Consider the following 24,510-nt stretch of genomic DNA (forward strand, 5'->3'; position numbering starts at 1 on the left):
GAAATAAATAATAATAGAAAAAAAATTATATTCTATAACTTTATGAACATCTGCACTTATTTTAAATGTATCTGGTACATTAAATTGGATTTTTTATTTAGTCAGTAGTTGTTTTTTTCATTTTGGCACCTTTGGTCCTTGATTTTGCACTTGTGTGATTCCCACAGTGACACTTGATTTATTCAGTGCATATTTCAAGGTTGCAAATCACCAAAGGCCCTGGTATAAAACACACAGGCGCTTTCATATTCCCACATTGAACCACTAACCCTTTAAATCATAAACCTGAAATTTATATGGGTTTGCAGCGACTGTGATAAAGTGCGACACTTCAGCCATCAATACATCCTGCAGCAGCCCACGATGCAGCGCAATGCAGACTTCCTTCACTTCTGAGAGCTGCTGATTCTACTCGTAACCCCACACCAGTACAACCGAGGCAGGGCAGTTGACTTTACCCATGAAATATTCATATGAAGATGTTTTAAAAACACTTTGCATTTATTTAAAGTCACCCACTCTAAATAATGCATTGTGTGGTGTGACATTGGAGAAGGCCAAGGTTGGACAATGAAGGGTAAGTAATAGGCAAGTGTGCTAAAACCGTTAGTACTCTTCTTTTCAATACGTGTTATTTGAACTTAATTATCATTATTAAAAGGCAGGCTCACAGGAGGGTAAAAGGGAACAAACAACCTCTGAAATCAGTCAAACAGCAAGGAAAGAGGGGTATACAGCTTGCTGTTTAACCAGAGTGCAGAATTAAACTACATTTTTCCTAATGTGCATAACTGAGCTTTGTCACGCTTGTAGTCATTTATAAATCAGACATCTGGAACAAATCGTTAGCAAGTTGTTAAGGCAGTCGCTGCTGTAGCCGAGAGACAAAACTAAATCAAACACATATGTCTGTAGTCAGTGATCACTGCCATTTGTAAATAGGACGGCTGATATTTGCTGCTCAACAATTATCTGAAGTTAACTAAACTCCAGTCTCTTAGCACACAACGCCCCCTGGTGACCACAGATAGAAAACACCATCACAATCTGCATTAGAAGTTGTTGGGTTTTTTTATTATAAAAAGCAACAAATCATTGTTGTACAAAAAGTCAGTAGAGAACACACTGTGGTAATGTGCAGGGGTTTGTATTATGCCACCAAGCAGACAGTGATAGTGTTGCCACGAAAAGACCATCCCTATTTAATCAGTAGTTCCTGGTGTCACATTATTATTTGAATAGGTTAAACAACACTTAACAAATTCAGTCTTACTACATTGAACAGAAAAGCTTTGAAGACTAGTTTAACACTTTGCTGTCATTATTTCACATTCTGTCTGTAACATACTTCATTCCACAATGAAACATGTTTTCACTACCTGGCATATTCTGGATTCAGGGATGTTAATTCATACATTTCATATGCATGTTCATATTTATGTACTTGTATTTAGCTTAGCTGAACCTCCTGTTCTTGACATATAACTGTCGAACATTATCTTTCATACAAAGAGTCTGGTTGAGCTTTAACATTCAAATCCCTGGTCAACAGAGAGAATACTCTGAAATTTCACTTCTGAATGGCTCCGTTTCCATTTGCAGGACTTTTAACAGTTCGTGGAGTCTTTGTGTTTCCTTTCACTTTCTCTACCTTGTCTTTTTTAACCTCCTCCTTCTTTGACGCCGCTGCAGTCGCCTCATCCTCCTCCTCATTTTCCGGCTTGGTGTTGACCTTCCTCAGCTTGTGTTTTCCTTTGATGGGAGTGGAAAAAGTCAGCGAAGACTTGATGAAGTCCAGAGGGAAGATGCCCACGTCTCCATCAAAGCGGTTCTTGGTCACTTGCAGGGATCTGCGGCCGGGACACGTCACCAGCTTCTTTTCCTGCAGTATGAGGACGTTGTCGGCCTCTTGGCTGGCCTGGAAGGAGTTAAAAGTCAAGACGTGTCTTACTTAAATTGGAAAACTGCAGATTTGTGAAGAAAGCAACCATATGTGCATTTTTATTAAAACAGCAAGTAAAGGGATGTGCTTATTTATTAAAATGTTTTAGGTATTGATTTAAAAAAATCAAAATAGAATGATACCCATGCTATTTTGATGAATATGAACAAAATTATTATTACTCTCACAATAACAACCTATTGATGCAGTGATTCTATATTGGCCCTTTTAGTTCTCCTGTTAAAATATTTTAATTTGTGAATGCCAGATAGGGGAAATACCCACAAAAAGGGTACATTTGAAGCTGACCATAACCCTAAACAGGTCACTGGTGACTGTGACAATGTTAAGAGGATAATTGAACATTGTACATTAAATGTACAGTATCTCTTGGCCAACAATCTGTCATTTTCAACTGTTCATTCAGTACTTTCTACCAGACTGAACTGAAACTTTCGCTGCCTTACCTTAGCAGAACCAAAGATTGATGCCGTTTGCAGTTCTCTGTCATCCTCCTCTTTCCTCGGATGAATGATCAGGGTGACATGACAGGAGCTGTTAGTGGCAAACTTCCTGAAAACCCCGATAATGTGGTCCTGGACTGCAAACCTGAATTACATGAGAACATTGTATTTCCATACAGCATAAACACACCAATAACAGCACTAACATGGCATCATCACACACCAGATAAACAACATTTTTTATCTTACTTGTCTACTGAGAGGTTTTCTTGTCCCATCATGAACTGCAGATTATCAATGACGACATGGTTGATATCATAGAGGTAGACAGCATGTTGCATTGTGTCCAGCACTGTCCTGTAGACAAAATCGGGCAAGAGTCAGAAGGTCTTAGACCATGTCCACACTAATACGTTTTCGTTTGAAAACTCGCATCTTTTTCTCTCCGTTTTGGCCTTCCGTCCACACTGAGACAGCGTTTTCAGAAATAACGCAGGTAAAATCGTCTTATGTTTCACCAATGCGCAATACAGGAATGTAAGTGTTTCAGTCGTTTCATTGTGGATGAACAACTGTTTTGAAATGACTGAAAACGATGGTGTAGACGTGGAGCATTTTTGGGAGAAAACGCCGTTTTCAATTTTATCCGGGCTAGTGTAGACGTAGCCTTATACTGACTGAGCAATCACACTCTAACAAGAAGTGATCAAACTATCAAGATTATGTTCAAAAAACAAAGCAAACCTCTTCAATAAAAGAACTTCATGGATCCCTGAAGTACTGATAAGACTTACTTGATGTTCTGCTGCCCGTGGAAAGTCATGAAGTAAAGCGGCAGCTCTTCAAACTTGTCTGCCCAGAAATCATAGTGTTCCAGGTTCTCCTCCAGCCTCTGCATGGCGAACTGTGTCAGCATGATCTTGGCTAGACGGACATTGTTGATCTCAAAGCTGCCCCATAAAGTGTTGACACCCTGCATGCAAAGGTCCAGGGCCAACTCACTGATAAAGGTGGTTTTCCCACTTCCAGTAGGACCTGGTGAAGAAACATCATGATTGCGTACTGGGTTAAAAAGCTAGTACTTGTACTTTATATTAAAACTGGTAAACTAAAAAGCCATCATACTTCAGGACACTTTAATGAAAAGTAAAAACTTGGCCAGCTGTGTGTGTTTTAAGTCCTGTTCCTTTAAAGAAAGTACGAGATTTGATTTTTATCAAACATTGTGGCTGAATTTAAGTCAGCCCATCTCCCGTTCAAGGTCCTTGAGCAGTGCTGCATGACTTCCACAGCTTTTTAGCACTCATTCAACTACGTAATGCAGTGGATCTTCTTCAGTGTTATAACAGTGATGATTCAATTTAAATTTCATTCACTGAGTTAATGCAAAGCAATCATGGTGGCACACAATGGGACACCTCTCAAAGGTCTTGGGACACCAGGAGGTGGGTTTTTTATTCACATGTTTGAAGTTCCATGATGAAATTGCAGATATAAAGAAGCATGTTGGGACTTTCACTGACTGATCCAAAAATAGCCACAATGCTGGAGAAGTCAGAAAAGGGAAAAACAGGAAAGCGCTGCAGCACTGACAAATGAGACCATCTTGAAGAAGATATCATGCAAACTTCAATCAGATATGGTTTTTGTTTTGCCGTTGAGTTGTGAAACTCGATCACAACTCAGGGCTTGAACGCAGAATAATAAAAGACTGAATTTAAATCTGCTTGCTTACAAATTGGCTTTGATTTTTGGCTACCTAGAAGTGGTGGAAGAAAGACCCATTATCCACAGAGATATTGATTACCACAGAATTCGTGTTTTATGATGCTATGAGTTTTGTTTGTATCACTTTTAAAAAGGGAAAAAATGAATAAAAAAAACCAACTAATTAGTTCCTGAGTCGTAAAATATCATTATTAGTAACACAGTACCTGTAAAAACAGTCAGCTCTCCCTTGCGGTGTCCCTTCAAAATCCTGTTGAGCTCAGGAAACCTCGTCCACTTCACTCCAGCCACCTGATCTGTGTTGACGAGCTCCCCGTAAACGTCCTCTCTGAGCTGCTTGAAGGACACTATGGACTTATGGGCCGCTGGGATCGAGGCTTTAATGATGTTGCTTAAGTTTTTACCTCGGGCCAGAGCCTCCACCGCACACGGCCGGTACTCACCGGGCCGCACAAGGGAGCAACGCCTGATACCCAGTTTGCGAGAAAAGCTCTTTGACGCCTCCCAGGAGCGAATGTCTCCCCCCAGCCACAGAGTCACCCGCTTGAACTGCTCCAGGTAGGGCAGCAGGATTGGAGGAAGGCAGCTGACCCCACGCGGAAGAGCAACACTCGGGAGTCCTGTGGCCTGACTCACAGCCATCGTGTCAAACTCGTGACCCGTCACCACCACCTCCGAGTCCAGACGCCCCACAAGAGGGAGGCCAAACAAGTTGTAATAGGAGTTAGACTTTGGGACTGTAGCTTCATTATATGTGACTTTGTCAGTTTCTGTTCTTTGAGCTGACAGGAGCTTGACCCCTTTTAAAGAGGAGTCAGGTCCACCAAACCAGGGGAAAACCAGGCTTTTGGTTGGCTTGAATAATCTCACTCCAAACTTCTTGAGGGTTGCATTGGAGATCTTTGTGATCTGAAACAAAGCATTGACAAACATTACTGCGCCAGATGACACTGTAGAGGAAAAGGGAAGGTCTTGTACTTACACCACCAGTGGCATGACAACAATAACCCTTCAGCCTTTTACAGCTTAGGTGTAAAAATAAATATATTTAAAAAAAATACATATATTTAAAATAAATATGTATATGTTTAAAGTGACTTTACATTCAGGTACTAGCAGTCTCAGAGGATGAGAATGGTTGTGAATGTGCGCATATGTTTGTCACAGAGCTGAGGATATGTGTGTGTTCGTTGCTGCCGATCTTTGTAATCAGTGCAAGGAGATGTGCGGTGAGGGCAACAGCTCTGGGGAAGCTGTTCATGAGCTGCTCGTGTCATCTTGTCAAACCAGTGTGTGAATGTGTGCGTGAATGGGTGAATGACTGGATATGTAAAGCACTTTGGGGTCCTTAGGGACCATAAAGGCGCTATATAAATACAGGCCATTTACCATTTACCATTTATCTTTTGAATTAAGAATCACAAATAACACAGAATAATACCTGGAACATGGTTTTAATCAGCTGAGCTTCATCCTCTGGGAGGTCAGTGAGTGGCACAGAGGTGGACCAGATCCTCTGCACCTCTCTCAGCTCCCTCTCTCTCTCCTCCTGCTCCTCCACACTCTCTGGATACCCCAGCAGCACATTAGGGTTAAGGGACTCTTCCCCGTCCTTCTGCATCACCTCCAAACAGTCCTGGAGGTCCTCCCAGCTCCCCTCCACCAGCGTGTCCTTGCACAGAAACTGTCCCGTGGTTTTGTCAATGAACAGGGAGAAGACCTCCTTCCTGGTTGACAAATCCACAAAGATGCTGGGAATGTGGAGGCAGCTGTAGCCATCGTGGAAGGGAATATCTTTCGAGCGTAGATACTGTTTGATGTCTGTGACTGTTATGGGGGTCACAGGGAACTCTAAAGTAGATTTGGTGTCTTTTTTATAACCTCTGGTCCCAGTGTGTGTCAGGAAGTAGCCTGTACCCCAAGGTATTGGAAATGGCCTGTGAAGCAGCCTCTGAGGTAGAGGTCTCAAAAATGGAGATGTAAGACATCCTTGGAGGAGAAACCTTGGGGCTCCCACCTGCAAGAGACAGGTGGAGCTCCTCAGCAGCAAGCCTCTCCACATTGGTTATGTGGTCAGCACGTTGAACCTGCAAAAAGACACCAAGACATGAGAAAACCAGCAGCCTAATATAGGAAAAGCACAGCAAAGTTTTGGGGTGACCTAGACAGTCAAAGTAAGGAGAGGCAGCGAGGCAGAAAACCGTTATTTTCTTGTCAAATAGAGACATACCGAACATGAAAATTATCATGGAGGCGTGTGAAAGCATCACTCAAAAGTTAGTGGCGTTTAATAAAACATGAGGCCGAAAAAGAACAACTTACAGTCTCTGGTATCTGTCCTCCTCTCCTCCCATGCTCCACTCTGACCCGGGCTTTTCGGTGCGTTTCCAAAACAAGTCCGTGTGAACTATACGGAAGACTAGATATACGGAAAGCTGGACTAACACATATTTACCTTTTAAATTATGCTTAACATTATCATTTTTATAGTAGAAAATAAATGTAATGGTTAGAAGGTTAATTTGTCAACGAAAGAAGTCTTCTTCTAGAAGGTATCTTTTTTTGTTAACCGTTATGTCAGCTATGCGTTTCACTCCGGAACTTGTTACTGACGGACAGCGCTGTGTACATGCCCGTCAGGTTGTCCTCTGAGAGCCTTGTTACTGTTTAGTGTGTTTAATTGTGTTATTTTTGTGCAGCAGTAGAAAAAGAGCAGATTAACGATGACTTCCAGAGGGACACCGAGTCGTTTCTTGAGAAGTGTCCTTCAAAATGGCGTCGGTCGGTACGTTTGCCAGCTAAAACGAATCTCCATCATCTTCTCCAAAAAGGCTCAGAGTTCGCTGGGAGCCAGGTAAAAGAAGTCTTTGACAGTTTATGTAGACAGTTCCTCTCAGTCACGGCCTTGAAATAATCTAAGATATTACTTGGTATACAGTTTCCTGATTAGCACACTGTTTATTGATTTAGATCTTGTAATTATTCTTAATCCCAGTCCATTATGTTGACGTCAGTCTTGTACCTCATTATTCTTCATTAATCAGCCGTCTTTCCTGATGGAGGAATCCAAAAGATGCTGTAAGACAACAGCAGGTTAAACATCTAATTGTCATAACGTCATAGCATATAATATGCTCATCTGCCGCTTCATTAGGAACACCTTTTCAGCTATTCGGTAATGCAAATATCTAATGAGCAAATCACAATGGCAGCAACTGAACACATGTAGACATGGCCAAAGACCAGATGAAGTCCAAACAAGCATCAGAATTTTGAAGAAAGATGAAGATGTAGAAGAGCATCTATGAACACACAGCACGTTAAACCTTGGAGCAGATGGGCTACAGCAGCAGAAGACACCTGATGTCACTCCTTTCAGCTGAGAACAGGAAACTGAACCTACACCAAAGTTGGACAATAGAAAATTGGAAATGATGCAACATTCGAAGGGAAGGGTCAGAATTTGGTGTAAACTACGTGAAATCATGAATGGTAGCTCAGGAGGCAGAGCGGGTCACCAACTGATCAGAAAGTTTGTGTTTTGATGTCCGGCTCCTCCAGTCTACATAGCGAAGTATCCTTGGGCAAGATAATGAACCCCAAGTCGCCTTCTGATGTCATGTCACAGAGCTGAAATCCTCTCAATATGGTTTCATTAACATGACAGTGAATTTATTGTACTCACATGGTCTCCACAGTCACTGGATCTCAATCGAATAGAGCATCTTTAGTAGCAGGAGCAGTAGGTTTGCAACAAGGATGTACAACAAATCTGCAGCAACTGTGTGATGTTATCATGCAAATATGCAACAAAATCTCTGAGGAATGTTTCCAGCACCGTGTTGAATCTGTGCCACAAAGAATAATGCCAGTTCTGAGGGCAAAAGGGGGTCAAACCCAGAACTAACAAGGTGTAACTGATGGAGTATTTTAGAAATGGCCCAAAAATTTGCAGTTAAGCAGGATTTTTGCAGTTTCTATTATAGCAGATAGGCTCAAATGCACCATCTGCTATAGTAAGATAAAACCAAGCTTCTGTAGCACACAATCAGAAAGCCAGATGATCATCATATTCCTGTGATATGGATTCAGGGATCATAAATAGTAGAAGAATCTTTTAGCACTGGAAGTAGATGTTGACAGACCTCACCAGCAGCAGGCTTTATGGTTCAAACGCCACATCATGATGCTAGCAGCAGTTACTTTTGCAGACTCTCAGCAGAATTTTTCACTGCTCAGAATAGTTTCTGACTTCATGACTGAATGTTCTGTGACTTCAGTTGCCTAAAGATAAAAATAGTGTTTCTGTTGATTCATTTTAAGCTGTTTATCTGCTTGCTAACACACAAAATAGGCCAAATTCTGTGCATTTGTATTTATAATAGTGAGAGGGTCCAGCTTCACATTAACCAATTAAAACATCCAAGGATGGAGTCTGTGGTCTTTTAAAATTGTATTTTCAAGAAAATGTTTTTTAAAAATTCATATCTGACAATTGCAGGGTGATGTTTGTCATCTGGAAAGATTTTTGTTCCCCAAGTTTGTTTTATTATCAGTTATTTAACCGTTCATGCATTTCTTTTTGAAATGAAAAGTAGCACAAAGCATAAAATTAAATGATATGATTGTTATTTAATTTTCCGCTTTATACAGCTGCACTCAGACTGTGTGGTTTAAGCAAATGTATAATAATTTATTAACCAGTAATGAAAATAATCGTCAGGTATGGCTCAAAAACAAACAAAAAAAACTCTGTCACCCTTACCAAAACATTAATAGGGTTAATCTTCTTTTTCAGGGATTTTATCGAGGAGGGAGTTGTGGATTATGCCAACAAGAACCCTGGAACTGTCGTCTATGTGTCTCCGCAGCCCTGCAGGGTACCAAAAATAGTTGCAGAATACTGTAAGTGCCCACAGCTCTGTTCGAATCAGACCTGAATAAATTTACTGAAACAATGGTGAAGCAGAGTGACAGTGAGATTTCTCAATATATATAATTTGTTGATGTAGATATAAAATAAAGAGAGAAGTAGTTAAGATTACAAGCTTCTGTTGAGGAATTTAAAGGTAATGAAATTGTAATAGAGAGCAATTGAATATTTATTAGAACATTTATTATATGAATTGCATTCCACTCACTAGACTCTGAACTGAGTAATTGATAAAGTACCAACTGAATAAAAAGATGAGTACCAAAATGAATGGTAATCATGTAGGAATTTAGTCATGTCTCTCTAGAGATGGTAAGCTTTCAAATGCTTCCAACCTAACCATCACAGATTTGCCTGACCAAGGTAAGATGAGATAAGACTTTATTGATTCCATGCTGGGGAAATTTACTGTCCCTGGAAAAAATACTCCTCTTCTTTCATGCCTGTACTCTCATTTGTTATCTATAAAAACAAAGATAAATAAGTGGATGAAAGCATGTTTGTTTTGATAGTTCCAAGAGCAAACACATTGGGTTGGTGCTGAGAGTGCTCCTGTTGCTGACGCTGGGGTCATACTGTAATCTCTTGCAAACTACCTCCACTGCTTCAGAGACTGGAACACAAGTGAACACAAGTGCCGTTTCAACAGCCTCCATAATGACATCTCTCACCTTCTCAACAAAATCCATCGTGTTCTGGTTGTGGTGTTTAGAGCTGCCCACCAATAGGTTGACGATTGAAACCAGCAACTTGTTGATGTTATAGGCGATGGAGTTGATCATACAGACAGTTGGTCTTACAGGTGCACCCTGTTTATGTATCTTCTGTAAACCATACAGGCTTGGTTTAGATTCTCCTGGGTATAGCCTGTGGTATGAGGTTTGCTCAATAACGATGTCTTGCTCTAACTGTTTCAGACAGTCTATCACCCTCTTCCTGTAACAACTACCTGGTTCTCATTTCAGGGGCTCATAAGTATTTTTGTCACTGTGCAGCGACAAAATTTTCTCATGATAGTCTTTCTGGTTTAGCAAAAGCATGCACCTACCCTTGTCTGCCGGAAGGATGATAATGTTGTTATTACTAAGCGATCTGAGTGCCTTCCTCTCCCCCATGATGATGTTGGATGCTGAGGACTTTGTATTGCTGAGACAGGCCAAAACTTTCATCCCCAGTTGCTCTGCTTCCACATCTGCAATGTTGATGTTTTGAATTGCTGTTTCTGTAGCTGTGATCAATTCAACTAGCGGGATTTGCCTTGGCTTTACAGCAAAGTTTAACCCTGTAAGGATGTTTTTTACTGTTTGGGTGAGTTTTCTGTCAGGCAAATGTTTCCCCTACTTGTCCACATCCTCGGTGGTGCATCCTTCTCTCTTCTGGCTGTTGAGGAAACTCCATATTTGGCTATGCAGATGTACTGTTTATAAGGTTGGGGAAACCTGCAGTCAGCTGAGACTGAAGAAGTCACTTGGATGAGTGATGAAACGTTTGTCCCACTGAAAACACTACGTCCAGACAAAAAACAGAATAATCTTTTCAGGATTTCCTTACCTGGATGATTGAGCATGCATCAAGGCATATTTTTCTAACATTTCTTTAATATTATCTGAAAACTCCTTGAATCAGGTTCTTCGTATTTTTAGGGTAAATATCTGGTACTGTGGCTTTATCAGTAAGGACATTTATAGAATGATGGATGGTTGAAATCTCTAAAATATTTGGATCCTGGATCTCTGACAGCATATTTGGAGGCATTGTAGAAATTACAATTTTGCAGATAGGGAACTGATATTTTATTTCCAGCTTCTCATATAGAAGGCACATTATAGTCTTTAACCCTGTCACGCCAAGTGTATCATATTCGATTAATTAATATTTTAGACTTCTTCATCAGCAAATATGAAACAAATTAAAAGTCACATATGCAAATTAATATTTAATTTCATTTTTAAACATTTTGTCAGAATTTGTAATGAACACTCCATTTTCAAAACGCTTGAGTATGGATAAGGTAGATTTTTCATCCAACTTCGCTGTTATAATACCCAGCTATGACACCATCTGCCAAATCCAAATGAACATTTTTAGAAACAGACAGTTTTTGTTAATGTTATATCCAAAATTTGTTGTTCTGTCTCATTGTTAACTAACTTAATAAGAAGCATAAGAAGTAAACTGGCATAAAGCAGTCTTAGATACTGTAGGGGGCAGTATAACATAGGTAAAAGGTATTGGTAAAATAATTGCACTCAGAAGCACGTTAATGTTGTAGGTGTCCTCTTAAAAGTCACATATATTTTCCTTTTTTGCAGTAAATGGCAACGTGAGGGAAGAAACCATCACGAGCAAAACGTCTCAGCAGATATCTGAGCTTTTGACTAAGCTGACCAATCAGTCCGGTCTGGAAATCATCCGCATCCGCAAACCCATCCACACAGACAGTCCCAGCATCCAGGGCCTGTGGCACCCTTTCACCAACCGCCCCCCGTCTATCGGCCCCATAAGGCCACAGAAACCCAATTCTCAATAAGGACTAACCAAAGAAAATGTTTAAATTCCATTTGTATTTTTTGCAGTTTAAATTAAATCACTGGCGAATAACAGTTTCTGCATCGGCTTCCTTTAGATTTTTTTTCCTGGATAATACCACACTGTTGTCTGATTATTTTTTTTAACCATCTCCTTCTGTTTGCAGCAGAGCCCACTTGAAGCAAAAAATGCTCACAGTTCCAGCTCTAAATGCCACATTTGAATAGACTTTAAATGGATCCACCAGAGCTTTGTCAGCAGGCATACTAAAGAGCAGATAACTGTTTTTAAATCTCAAGGTTATTTGAAGATTTGTGTAATAAGTGCCGCAGATGGAACTTTGAAATAAAATAAAAAAAACAACTTTCAGATGTTGATGTTTAAATATAGATTTTCTTTAGAGGTGGGTTTCAGCACCTCAAGAGAAGAAGAAGCACAGCCGTAGTGCTGTCTGCATCGCTCAGTGTAAAAACTTAAAAAGAATTATGTGTTTTTTAAGTTGTACTCCAGGGTGAATGTAAATGTTTTCACGGCTTAATACTGACAAGATTTGAAGGTGTCCTTAAATATCCCACAGCTTAAATGAACATGACAGATGGTTGTGTGATGGCCTGAGGGACAGCCTTTAACCTTCAGTGTGAGCTGTCCTCTGTAACAGGAACAGAAAACTTAACACTCGTCCAGCGGGTGATTTGTTCAAATTCAACAAGGCGTTGAATTTTGGCACAACTACTGGTTGCTTTCTTTGCATTTCTTCTACTGAATTCATCATTTTTGACTGCAAAAGGCATTCAGGGTTCACCCCCAGTGTTGCTCTCCAAAAAACAAATACAACCAAGTGGAAACCATCGGACGAATACAAATAAGAGTCTTGCATGAAGCCAACCTGAAGAGTGCAGCAGGCGAACAGTATACTTTATAACCCCGGCCACAGGAAATGGTTAGGCAATGTGACTGTTTATGTAGAGCGGGAGAGTGACATGACTGCAAAGATGCTGATGAGCTCTGCAGGAAGATGCTGCTGTTCATTTCACTCACTTTCTCCCACGTATCTTTTCTAATTAGCATTCCAGTGTTAAATTAGACTCAGACATGGAGGCTGCACTTGGAATAAAAGTGTCTAACTTTAAATCTCCAAACTTTTTATCAGTAAATTTCAGATTTAAAAAGGGGCATTGCCTGTTTTGTAGAATAAAGTCTTCATTTATCCAAAACAGATAAATGTATTCCGCCATCCCCAAGTTAAAGTCTGCAACGGCCAGTTTTAAGATTCCAACCCCTTTATCAACCCGTCCAAGCTTTTAATCTTCACATGAGTATAAAATGAAACATTTCTTTCTTTGCGTTTCCACTGATCTCTGATCAGTTAGCTTGATGAGGTTGAGTCTCCAGCTTCATTTCCAGCATCTGAAAGCCACTGCTGTGTTTCCAGGGGGGTTCTTCTGCTATTGATCATTTCTGGATAAAAATGAACACCCAAGTAATTTTAAGTAACTGTTAACCCAATAGCTTTGTTTCTCAAAGCAATGGTGCACTGTCTCAACCCATGCCACTCTCTTCTTCACCTCTCTTGTGCTCTGTCTGTTCCTTTGTATGGTCAACCCTGGGTATTTAAACTCAGCAAACTTCAGCATCTCTACTCCTTGCATCTTCAGTGTTCACCTGTCTCTCTCTCATTCACACCCTCTCACTACAGATCTGGTTATTTTTGTTGTGGTCCTGGTCTAGATTAGCAAATGGCAGAAACATTTATGTTGTGAGTTTATTTCAGTGGTAGCCCCCCTATTTGCACAATAAAGAATTGAATAAAGAATGTAAAAGTGAACATTTATAAGGAAAATCTCAGAAATTAATCAATTTAAGAATTATTTAATGAATAGGTAGAAAATGAAAATGGAAAGTGAATAAATAGGGGACTGAAATGAAGAAGGTAACTCAATACAGATGCCGTTTTGTTACAGTTTTTAAAATGTTTTTGTTAATGGCGTATCTATTTTTTTGTTTTTTTTTAATTTAGTAAGTGTTAGCCAGCCACCTTTGGAAAGATGTTTTGAAAACCTATTAAAGTAATTTTGGCACTTACAGTCCTCCATACAATTCTCATTTCCTGTATTTTTAATTTATCTCCGACACCAATTACAGATATTGCAGCTGCTGTTCTCTCATCACGCCCGCCATCCCCGATGGGAAATGGCACAGCTTGACCCGTGCAAGGACACTAAATAAAGTTGTTGTTGCTTAGTTACAGCTGTGAATGCTGCTCTAAAAATGGTAATTTTTACCCCCCTCCTCTGTACCCTGAGCCTATGTTATACCTCTGGCTTGTCAGAGTCATATTAATGACTATGAGGTGGAGTGGGATCCATTCCCTGTGGAGGACAGTGGCCTTGCTACTCGCCACAAGCTAAAAACAACCAGGTATCTTGAGAGAAGAATCGAGTGAGAACATATTTTGCATGTTGTTTCATGACTTCCTCTCAGGGCTGTTGACAATGAACCTTTTTTCTCCAAGCTAAAGGTCATCCAAACACTTTTTTTAAGCTACATGAATGCCAGTGGAAATTTAATGACGTGAAATAAATAAGACATGAGACTCAACATGAAAAAAATCAATGATATCACTTTGGCCAGTTATATTCTGATAAGACAGCAAAGATAAGTTCATTATCTACATCAAAAATAATACAGAACCAGCTTGACTCAAAGTGTCACAGTTTACAGGGGCTTAGTATACATGATTGTTAACAAAGCACATAAGAAAGAACAGTGCAAGCTGTGAACTGTTTAGGCCCAACACAAAGAAGAAAGTACATCTACATAAACAGCAGGATCATTACTGCTATGGAATTAGCAAAAAAAAAACAAAAACCCCAAAAAACAATTTCATGTGAATGTAAAGCAGCCAACGTGTTAACTATTTAAATTTAAGTCCATAGTACAGAATAGAGTGTTTATTGTAAACGAATTGCCCTTGAATAACAGTGAAATAGCAGCAGTAATGACCTTAGATTCAGGTGAAACTTCCACTATGTTCAGAAATACCCAGACATTTACAAGAAAAAATTCTATATAACACAAATATGTTGAACTCAGTAGAAGCTGCAATTATTTTACACATTTTATTGAAATTAAATATTAACCAGCAAAAAATTAAAAAAAAAAACCATTTTACACTGTACAACTTTGATTTAAACATATACTGTGGGCCTATTATGCAACTTCCAGTACCTTTGCATAAACCAGATTCTAAAATTATCCTACTTGTCTTATGCTGGGCCTGTCTTGTCTTGTCTTGTCTTGTCTTGTCTGGGAACAAGTTGTTTTAGCCTCTCTTCCTTTAAGCCCTCTGATTGACTGACTAGCAGCAGGTGGGTGGAGCTTCTGTACATGAGATGACCATATTAGGGTTATCAGCCCTATCTGACATCATATAGATTAGTAGAAAAACTGTCAGAAAGTAAATGTAAATAGCAGTCTGAAGCTAGAGCTTGTCATTATTTGAAACTATAGAAGCTAACAAGGGAAACATAAAGCATCCCTTTGAATGCTCAAGCTGTCGGATTCTTGTGAGAGCTTCATAACATAACAGCATCTTAAACTGCTACAGAAAATCCAATTGTTACTTGAATTCCCACATGTTCAAAAACACAAACTCGAGTGCTCTTTTAAAAGCCGGCTTTAATTGATTAGAGGCCACCGTGACCATTTGGAAATTCAGCCGGGTCCTTGAGAAGCGAGTGTGAATGTGAGCGGCAAGAGTTACAGATGATGCTGTCATGATGAAGTGATGAGCAGTGGTAATAAAAGACGCAGCAGAGATGGAAAGAGTTGAGGACAGAAGATGAGGATCAAAACATGTGAAGTGGTTTGTTTTTTGCTTTTTTATAAAAGGCTGATCAGAAACGGGAGAAAGCAGAAGATGAAGTGGCAAAGTTTGGGAGAAAGTATGAACCAAGAACTTTAAGTTCAGGTTTTTACCACATACTGTAGTTTCAAAGCATATATATGGCATTTAAAATATATAAAAGAAGGTCATTGTAACCTTTAAATTTGTCCACTGTATTGCTTATGGAAACAGTGTGTAACAAGATTATTTTTTTTCTAGGATACAGTAAAAATGGACTTGTGGCTTGTGGCAAAAACACTGACAAACACACTATACTCAGTGTTTAGTAAACTGAAAAGCCTTTAACTCTGACACTAAAGTTCAAAAAGCAGACAGATCAAGGTTTGGATGACAGTGGTATTGATCCGATACTAAGTATATACAGGGCTAGTATTGCCGATACTAATACTGATACTTTTAACTTTTAAATGCAGCTCATGGAGAGTAGTGCAATGACTCACCATCAGTTTGCAGATTTCTGAACAGATTTTAATGGCCACTAATCACTGTGAATTTTACTTTCCATAATAAGTAGTTAACAGAACAAAAATAGACATATCTATTAGTGGAGTTTGCACAGACATGTCTCCTTTCTTATGAAGAGGAGCAATGTACTAATCTTACAGAAGAGAAGCAAACTACAGTATCGGTTCCATCATGCTAGTATTGATTCATACCAGTACCAGCGTCGATACCATTGATATTCGGATTGATCTGCCCACCCCTTGAAAATGACCATTTGAAAAATTAAATAATATGTAGAGCTAAAGTTATCATTTAAATATGCCCATTTAGAACAGCTTATTTGTCCTGTCACAAAACGATGCTATGTACTGTAATAAAAGCACACTGTTACGGCCTACTGAGGCTTTTGCCTGTCTGTGTGTCTGTTTTACGCTCTCTCCAGTCGTATGCACCGCCCTTTGCAGCTGAATCCACTCAGCAATTAAGCCTGGGAGTATTTAAGCGGAGGCAGAGGGAGAGGAGAACCTCAGTCTTTTAGTGTATTTCGGTTTGCAGTGTGTGAGCTTATGGAGATTTGTGTGTGCAGTGTTTGCTAGCTATTTGATTAATTTCCCTTTTAGTGACGGGCTGCTAAATTTTGTCGCATTCTTTTTACTTTTATGTGGTGATAGCAGCTTGGCCGTGGTTCTGACTTTACTTAATAAAAAAAAAAAGAAGTTTTGTTCCTGAATCACCCAGAGACTTCTACTGTCACTTCCCCAGATCCCACAGACTTCCTGGGGAACATATCATGCACACTTTTGCAGAGTTTCTCTTCAGCGATAATCATGATGTAGCTGGGTGCACATGGATTGCCAAAAAATCTGTAGTGCATAGTTTTAAAAGAACAGCTTAATATGCAAGCATGCAATCAGTTAAGTGCTTTGAGTGGATTGAATTAATGTGGTTCTTTAGTCACAGAGAATTTCTTCTACCTCTATTTGCATAGAGTGGACTGCCTGAACTATATTATCCTCAGCAAAAAAAAGAATTAAAAATCCATGATGCCAAAGTACAAGACACACGAGAAGACCTGCAAGTGCAAAACATCTCCTGTCTACTAGTATCGCCATCTGTTTCCTGCATGACTAACCAGGACACGCAGGTCAAATGTTTTGTGGCTGGATGTACCTGCAGAGATGACAGCGAGCCATACAAACAGACAAGAAGCTGCTGTCCTCCCCTCGTGGAGGTGAGCCAAACACGGCTCTCGCTGTCTGACAGATAAACAATGCGAGCCACCAGAGAGGCCCGCTGTTTGTGCTGAAGCTACGAGAGCTGATTCAACACTTTGCAGCAAAGACGGATCTTTATTTACCACTGGCCGTGACACGTTTACAAAAAGCTCAGAGATTCATTTCAGTCACTTCCCTGTAAGATATACACGTAGCATTTAATCATAGCGTTGTTCACCTTGTTGAGGAAATACAGTGAAAGCTGCAGTTCTTGTTGTTTTGGCATTGCACTAATGTCAGGTAAACATTGAGGATGCTTTTGTGGGCTGCATGTGTGAAGGTCTTCTCCACTTGGGTTTGGCAACTTGCCACGTGCAGCTTTAGCACAGCAGAGGACAAATGTGAGCCTTGCTCTCAGCGTTGTTTTAAGAGATAGATGACTAGAACTTTTTTTATTTTTGCTGTAGAAATCCACTGTTTGTTTTTTCGCCTGTTTTTGTAATAGCTCACATGAAACCATAGTCTTGATGTTTTGAGAGAAAGTAAAACTGTCAGTGTTATCCAGAAAACAGGCCTTCTGACTGACTAGCAGTAAGTTTAGGTGTTTAAATATAAATATAAAACAACATCAAAATTTTTTTTTTACAGGATCTCATCAGTTTGTGGTTCCCGGTTCACCTCTACAACCCTGAAGCCAGTCTGTGATCTACGGCAAAAATCAATCAATCTGACCCCCACGCTGACTGCTCCTTTAATAGACTGCATGTTTACTTTCATAAAGTTTTATCTCTTTTCCCACAGAGAGGCTAAAAATAGAAATACTACAGGGAAAAAAATAGTTCCAAGTTTGCTACAGGTTTTTCCATTGGCACTGGCACAGCACACTATGCTACTAACGGTTGCAACAGTGGTGTATATTTATTGCTATTTACATGAGAAAAATCAAGGGGGAAAAGTGGTTTAAATAAATACACTAAAATGTAAGACTTGTCTTAAAATCTGTGCTCTAGTGTGTTGTATCAAAACTGGATTCTTAAAGTGATACTTTTACTAAAGTCAACATTTTAGTTATTACAATGATTGTAGCCGACTGCTTAACAGAGAAGATAAGTGTTGTTTATCGAGCAAAAATGCCAAACATTCACAGCTTTCAGATCCTAAAGTGAGAAATCATAGGAAAATAATCATTCGTTACATCTCTGCAAAGGACATGCATAATAGAAAAAGTGGTTTGAAACATGACAAGCCAGTCAAAAACCATTCCTGGAGCTTTGTGTGCTCAACTTTCACTCATTTCTCCATATGCTCAATATTTTACACAAACAATTAATTTTGTGAAAATATGGGATTAATACTCTACCTCCTTTCCAGCCATTTAAAAAATATACAAGGCTTGCTGCTCATCTCAGTCAATCTAAATTTATACCTGATTTAATTTGGCTAATCTCCCCTTCAAGGTCATCTTGTTGTGCACATCTGGATCACTTCCAGGGTAGCTATTTTTAGCACGCTCCTCCAAAGGTCCCATTATGAACCCTTGCACTTTTGTATCTAGAATTTCACAGAGCAAACTCAGCAAACATCAGCTGCTGTGTGATCCAGCTGATTACTGTTGATGCAAACTTGGTCTTTGGTTACATCCAGAATCCAAAGAGCAGCTTTCACTGGAAGAGTTCACAGTGTCCAAGCACAAAGGTGGTGCTGCCAGGAGACATTTGTGGGGTTTTTCAATGTTTATTCATTCCTCATGGAGAGTTTTCCAACACTGATATTTACTTTAGCCTCCTGAAGAATCTGAGAGATGACATTTGGTAAAAACCATCTGAACAGTGTATAGAAAATGATTTATTTTAAGCCACAGCAACGAAATCCGTGCTGAGCACCTGCCACACAAGCCAGATTTGCCTCCGACTTCACCCTCTTCTCCTAAAAAAAAATCCAAGATGATCGGTTCCAGTTTCGACACCACACATCACAGAATCAGAGCTGCAAGAGGGTATAATGGGACTTCCAGGCAGCAACCTAAAAGTAACAGCCACGTTCAAAGTGTCGTAATGCTGCCCAAGGCGATATTCTTGAAGGAGAGACTGGGCAAATTTAAATCTCTTGTAGCTTTTTATTTTTCTGGGCATAGACAGAACTTTACCTTCACACCACATAAGTCTTTTATTAGTCTTTAGTTTGGTAGGTTAGTGCATTTATAAAAAAAAAAAGACGAGAAGGGGCATGGATGTCTCCTTACTTAAGCCGTGATGACCTTGTTCATCCTATGTTTTTTAGGACTTCTCAAAAAGCCACTTGAAAAAGCATCTTTTACCATCTGCCTCATAGAAGGGCTCACTGTGCAGTTTGTGATGATACCAGTCCACAAACACAGTCACAAGCAACAAAGAGGTGCATCTTCATGCACAGGACTGGGTGGTAAAGCTGTAAGCACATTAGGTGCTACTGGTCTTAGGCCATGTTTTTAATTTATACAAAATAGCCTAATGCTTAGCATGTTTTGGATGAAGTATCACTTTAAGCTCCACAGATACCTAATATTACATGGTTCTAAAACTTCTTGAATCTCTCCACAGTCTCGGAAATGCTTGATCACCTCCGGGCCTAATTTAGTTTTTGTATCCATGTCCTATTTTGTAACATTGCCTTTTTTGTCGTCTGACTGTCATCTTTCAGAAACTTCCAGAGAGTTTGCACTTTAGGTAGCATCTTTAAGCTCCTTGGTCGTAGTAATTCTTCACAGTTCCACGTTTTAGCAGTCTCTGATTAGTGAAATCCTGGGCCATTTGTCACCAAAGACACAACAGGCTGAATATTTCTGACCAAGTTATGACATGACCTGCAGGTACTCTGTGCAATTAAGAGCAGCACTTCATAAAATAGTCAGTTTTCCCCACAACTACGGGTCACCGCTAGGATAAAAATAAATAACAGTGGGATGAAGCATAAGAGTGGTGTCCTAGATGGAGCTCTCATCGGGTTGCAAGTCCAGCTGTGTGTGTTTCCTTTTCTCCAGGATCCTGTTGAGCTCCTCTGTGAAGGAATGGTAGAGCGGGGACATACCGTCAGGGTCGGCCTGCCTCAGCAGCACGTAGCTGTTTCCGTTCATCTTCCTCAGCACGCTGGGCAGAGTGGCCGAAAGCCCGTTGGCGTAGTCCATGTTGGGAAGCGGGGGTGGCATGGGAAGAGGAGGAGCTGGAGGAGGTGTTTTAGCTGGAGACATCTGGCCTTCACCTGGCACTATTTGGAGGAAGCCATCACCCATGTCCCCAAAGCTCGGCACTGAGATGGACCGACGACCCTGACGGCCATTGCAGTGGCTGGAGATGGTTTTAAGTTCAAGGTGGGAGCTCCTTTTTCTCTCAGAGGCACCTAGGACTTGGAGACCTTGCTGGGAGAACTTCCGATCCTGAGAGGCTCGTCTAGTGCAGAAGCTTACATAAAGAAGGACCACAGTCAACACCAAGCAAAGCCCACCGAGAACCGCCACCAGAGAGATGTACACGGCCTCCATGTGTCTGTAGGTCTGAAACTCAGGTCTTGAAGGAAGTGGGGCGGGAGGTGAGGGCAAGGGCTGCTCAGTGGGGCTACCGGTGGAGAAAACAGTCGGGCTGGAAATTGTAGTGGGGTTAGTTGTGGCTGTGGGTTCCACAGGGAAGTACGGCTCTGTGTGAACCCTTACTGTGTAGAGATAGACCAGAACTGAGACTGAGTTCTCGAGAGCAAAGCAGCGGTAAATGCCGCTCTGTTGGGTGCGAGCTCCGATTATCAGGAGGCCATCTGTGCCGATCCGATAACCCGAATTGAGGTCGTATCCCTGGAGCTCCCTGCCGTTTAGCGTCCAGCGTGGAGTTGCCAGGTTGGAGTGTAGTTCACACTGGAGTAGCACGTCGTCACCCGACATCACAGAACGCCTCCGATGGACCACTGCGGATAAAAACGAGAGGACAAGAGACATGAGATGGAGTTAAAAAGAAGGGTGAAGTGAGGAAGACAGAAGAAGACTAGTGGATGAAGAATGTGAGAGACAGTGTGACACAAATGCAGCAAGACAGAGCAATGAATATACAAGATGTCGGGTCACCAAGGTTACGATTTAAAAGTGAAGGTGAGCAACGTGTACAGCACCAGCATCGCTTTCCATCACATTTCATAAGCTGCTTTAAATGTAGCAAGCCCTGCAGTGCAGCCAGCAGGCCCGTCTGACCTCCAGCAAGAGAGGAACTGATTAAAATGTGTAAGCTGGGACCTGGGGGATGGGTAGGGAACATACACCTAATAAAATCCCTTAATAGATACTAAAAGTTTTAGTTTTCTGGCAGAGAAGGAAGATGGAAGGAAAATGTTTTAACCCTATCATCTGTGAGTGAGTCAGAACAACTTATCAAGTGGGAAAGATGGTAAGATAAAATGAAGAACTAACCTTTTTTAAAACCGAACAAAGATGCTGTGGCATAATGGATTTACAGTGTAGAAGTGAAGTGCACGCTGAATGTGTGAAGCAACACGTACCATTTCCTGAATTCTCCTTGCAGCCCCTGACCCCTCTCAAGATATCCTGGGTTAGGTTCGACCTGCAATAGTAATTAAGAAAAATTTGCATTTAACCTTCATTAAACTAGGAGATAAGCATTAGAGTAAAAAGCGAGTGTCTTCTGAGAGTGTCCCAGCTAAGATAAGCATAAATAACAGCGAGGTATAAAAAATGCAGCAAAACTGTGATAAACAGAAACGTGATTACCATATCGTAAAAAAGATTTCTTCAATCAAGATTTCGACACAAAACTACCTGAAAGCTGCAAATATTGAGCCATTTCTGCAGCAAAGGCTTAATATCATAAAAAGAGATAAACTTGAGATAGCTTGGGTTCCCAGCAATAAGAGGAGGATACCTAAATGCTTTTTTTACGCAGCCCACTGTGGATTAGTACTAGGGATAAATCCCCCATCTCCTCTTTTATAGAAGGATTAGTATAACAAAATGTTTTTCAAAGAAATAATATGGATATTGTAACTTAATAAGCTTTAAGAAGTATGCATTACCATCCAAATCTTTTTGCTGCTTTCTTTGGATGTGATGCAGCAGCCAAAGTATAAAACAAATCCACGGGGAGGGCCGAAGTGTCTGCTGCAGTAATGGAGATTAAGATGTCTGCTACTCACTCATGCAGAGTTAATGAAGAGAGGCACAAACAGTCCCCAGTGCAAAGAGTGAACACAAGCATGCCTTTCTACTGTCATGTACCACGTGCAGTATTTTTCCCACTGGAATTAACTTACAAAATCCAGGTAAGATCCTAGTAAACAAAGGTGGAATCTAACTTAGCAATTTTTGCATAGACCTGCATATCCTGGAGCCTATTACACCTGATGCTGGGCAACAGATAGGATACACCTAGATGGTTTGACAGGCCTGTAAAACTGCTTAGTGAGATTATACAGTATTAGCTCCACCTCCAATAACGTGGCAGCAATGCAGCACATTTAAGCCTGTGGACATGGTCAAGTTGACCTTCTAAAGTTCAAACTGGGCATCAGAATGGGGAAGAAAGCTGATTTAAGGCACTTTGAATGTTGCATGGTTGTTGGTGCCAGGTTGGATGGTCTGAGTACTTCAAAAACTGGTGATCTACACGGATTTTCCCACACAAACATCCCTAGAGTTTACAGAGAATGAGCCAAAAAAGAGAAAATATTTTCTGGGAGAAAATTCCTTGTTCAAGTCAGAGGTCAAAAGAGAATAACCAGACTTCTTTGAGCTGACAGGATAACAAGAGTAACTCAAATAATCACTCGTTACGATTAAGGAATGTGGAAGAGTATCTAATGCACAACTCGTTAAACCTTAAAGTAGTCGGGCTACAGCAACAGAAGACCACGCCAGGTGCTACTCTTGATAGCTAAGAATAGAAAACGACTAGAACTCATAGGATCAGAGTTTGGCGTAAAGAACATGAAGGCACACATCCATTCTGCCTTATATCAACAGCTCAGGCTGCTGGTGGTGTAATGTGGGGGATATTTTATTGGCATATATCCCACGGAGAGTTAAGGCAGCTCTGAATGCAAACGGGGTCCAAATGGTACTAACAAGGTGTTCCTCATGAAGCTTTTGGTGAGTGTACATTAGCATTTATTTAATATTGACAAAATACTCTCAAAGTTTTAATTATTATGTTGTACCAGTTGTACCAGTTTCTCTTATGTAAATATTTCAGATGGCGATATGTAAAGTAAAATGTTACTGAAAGAGGAAAGACACAATTTCATTCACTTCCACCCTGTTTGTCTTGCCGTTCTACATGCAGAGATACATGAGACATAAAGATTGAAATCATATCCAAAAGGGTGGGGGCTTTTTGTGTGTGTGTGCGTACTTGAAATTCAAAACTTCCCATTATGGGTGAAGCTCCTGCTGAGCTGAACAGAGCTGATGAGAAAAATCCAGGTCAACTACATTGTCTTAGACCTGCTTTCATAGAAAATTTGTTGGAGGGATACAGAAGCTGTATAAATAATTAACTGTGCTCTGGTATTGTTTGGCCCAGAAGGAAGAAATAAACATAAGCCAAAAAAGGTCATGTAATGCAAAAATGTACAGCACAAAAAGTTAATCATCTTAATCACCTCTCCCTAATCTTCTGTAATTTTTCCAGAGGGCTTAATGGTAATGATATGTTAAATCAACATGCCATCAGTTATGAGCAGTTCACCACATTGTTTAACAGTTACATTAGAAAAAAATATCTAAATTTTATTACATTTTTAGTACATTTTATGCTTAATTTTTCAGCTCATGGAAAAAAATTTAATATAAAGTTAACAGAATAAGACAAAATAAGGAGGAAAAATCAGAGACTACAGAGCAGGTGGAACTGTGGAGGAGGGGAAGTATAGATTCTGGATCTATGGAAGAGCAAAGCAAATGTATCTTGTTTGTTTTCTGCCGGATCTCTGTAACTCCATTTTTTTGCGTGCATTGTGTGTCAATAAAGTACAGCGAGTCTGTCTCCTTACTGGAAACATTCTTTTTTTTTCGAGTGCATGTGCCCTTACTTTTGTGCACGTGAAGATATTTCCACACACACTTTCCCATCCCAGCCACAGAAGGGGTCTCTGGCGAAGACACAGTCATAACAGGAAGTGTACCTCTTGCAGGTTGACATCGGTACCTGCACGACTCCCGAGTAGGACCCAACATAGACACTCCTCTGTAAAACAGGAGCATAATTGGAAGATTTTTCCTCATGTTAAATATTGTAATGCACTTCAGTATAAACAGCGTATTTGTTCTTTAATCATCAGTTATTAATCGGAGGAGAAGGGAAGAGTTTCACAACCTTTTT

The 24,510-nt window shown here is 40.3% G+C and overlaps 3 protein-coding genes across 3 annotated transcripts in view; 1 reads left to right on the forward strand and 2 right to left on the reverse strand.

Annotated features, from left to right (window-relative positions):
• Positions 1-1,048: 1,048 nt before the first annotated feature.
• twnk (twinkle mtDNA helicase) lies at positions 1,049-6,599 on the reverse strand. The gene is made up of 7 exons (XM_005458154.4): positions 6,457-6,599; positions 5,576-6,221; positions 4,341-5,043; positions 3,201-3,441; positions 2,656-2,763; positions 2,410-2,551; positions 1,049-1,918 (listed from the first exon to the last, which is right to left on the reverse strand). Exons 2-7 carry the CDS (start codon positions 6,194-6,196, stop codon positions 1,571-1,573), a joined length of 2,163 nt encoding a protein of 720 aa, XP_005458211.1. The 5' UTR covers positions 6,197-6,221; positions 6,457-6,599; the 3' UTR covers positions 1,049-1,570.
• Positions 6,600-6,723: 124 nt separating this feature from the next.
• mrpl43 (mitochondrial ribosomal protein L43) lies at positions 6,724-13,678 on the forward strand. The gene is made up of 3 exons (XM_003453375.4): positions 6,724-6,988; positions 8,933-9,039; positions 11,380-13,678. The coding sequence occupies exons 1-3, from the start codon at positions 6,858-6,860 to the stop codon at positions 11,595-11,597; spliced, it is 456 nt and encodes a 151-aa protein (XP_003453423.1). The 5' UTR covers positions 6,724-6,857; the 3' UTR covers positions 11,598-13,678.
• Positions 13,679-14,142: 464 nt separating this feature from the next.
• Positions 14,143-24,510, reverse strand: part of sema4gb (sema domain, immunoglobulin domain (Ig), transmembrane domain (TM) and short cytoplasmic domain, (semaphorin) 4Gb) — a 56,226-nt gene continuing 45,858 nt past the window's right edge. Inside the window, exons 13-15 of the mRNA XM_005458153.4 lie at positions 24,221-24,375; positions 21,677-21,738; positions 14,143-21,091 (exon numbers count right to left, since the gene is read on the reverse strand). Of these exons, the coding sequence (XP_005458210.1) occupies positions 20,124-21,091; positions 21,677-21,738; positions 24,221-24,375 (1,185 nt within the window). The 3' untranslated portion in view covers positions 14,143-20,123. The remainder of the gene's footprint in view (positions 21,092-21,676; positions 21,739-24,220; positions 24,376-24,510) is intronic.

The sequence above is a fragment of the Oreochromis niloticus genome, linkage group LG8 (genome assembly GCF_001858045.2).
Source record: "Oreochromis niloticus isolate F11D_XX linkage group LG8, O_niloticus_UMD_NMBU, whole genome shotgun sequence".
NCBI classification, from domain to species: Eukaryota; Metazoa; Chordata; class Actinopteri; order Cichliformes; family Cichlidae; genus Oreochromis; species Oreochromis niloticus.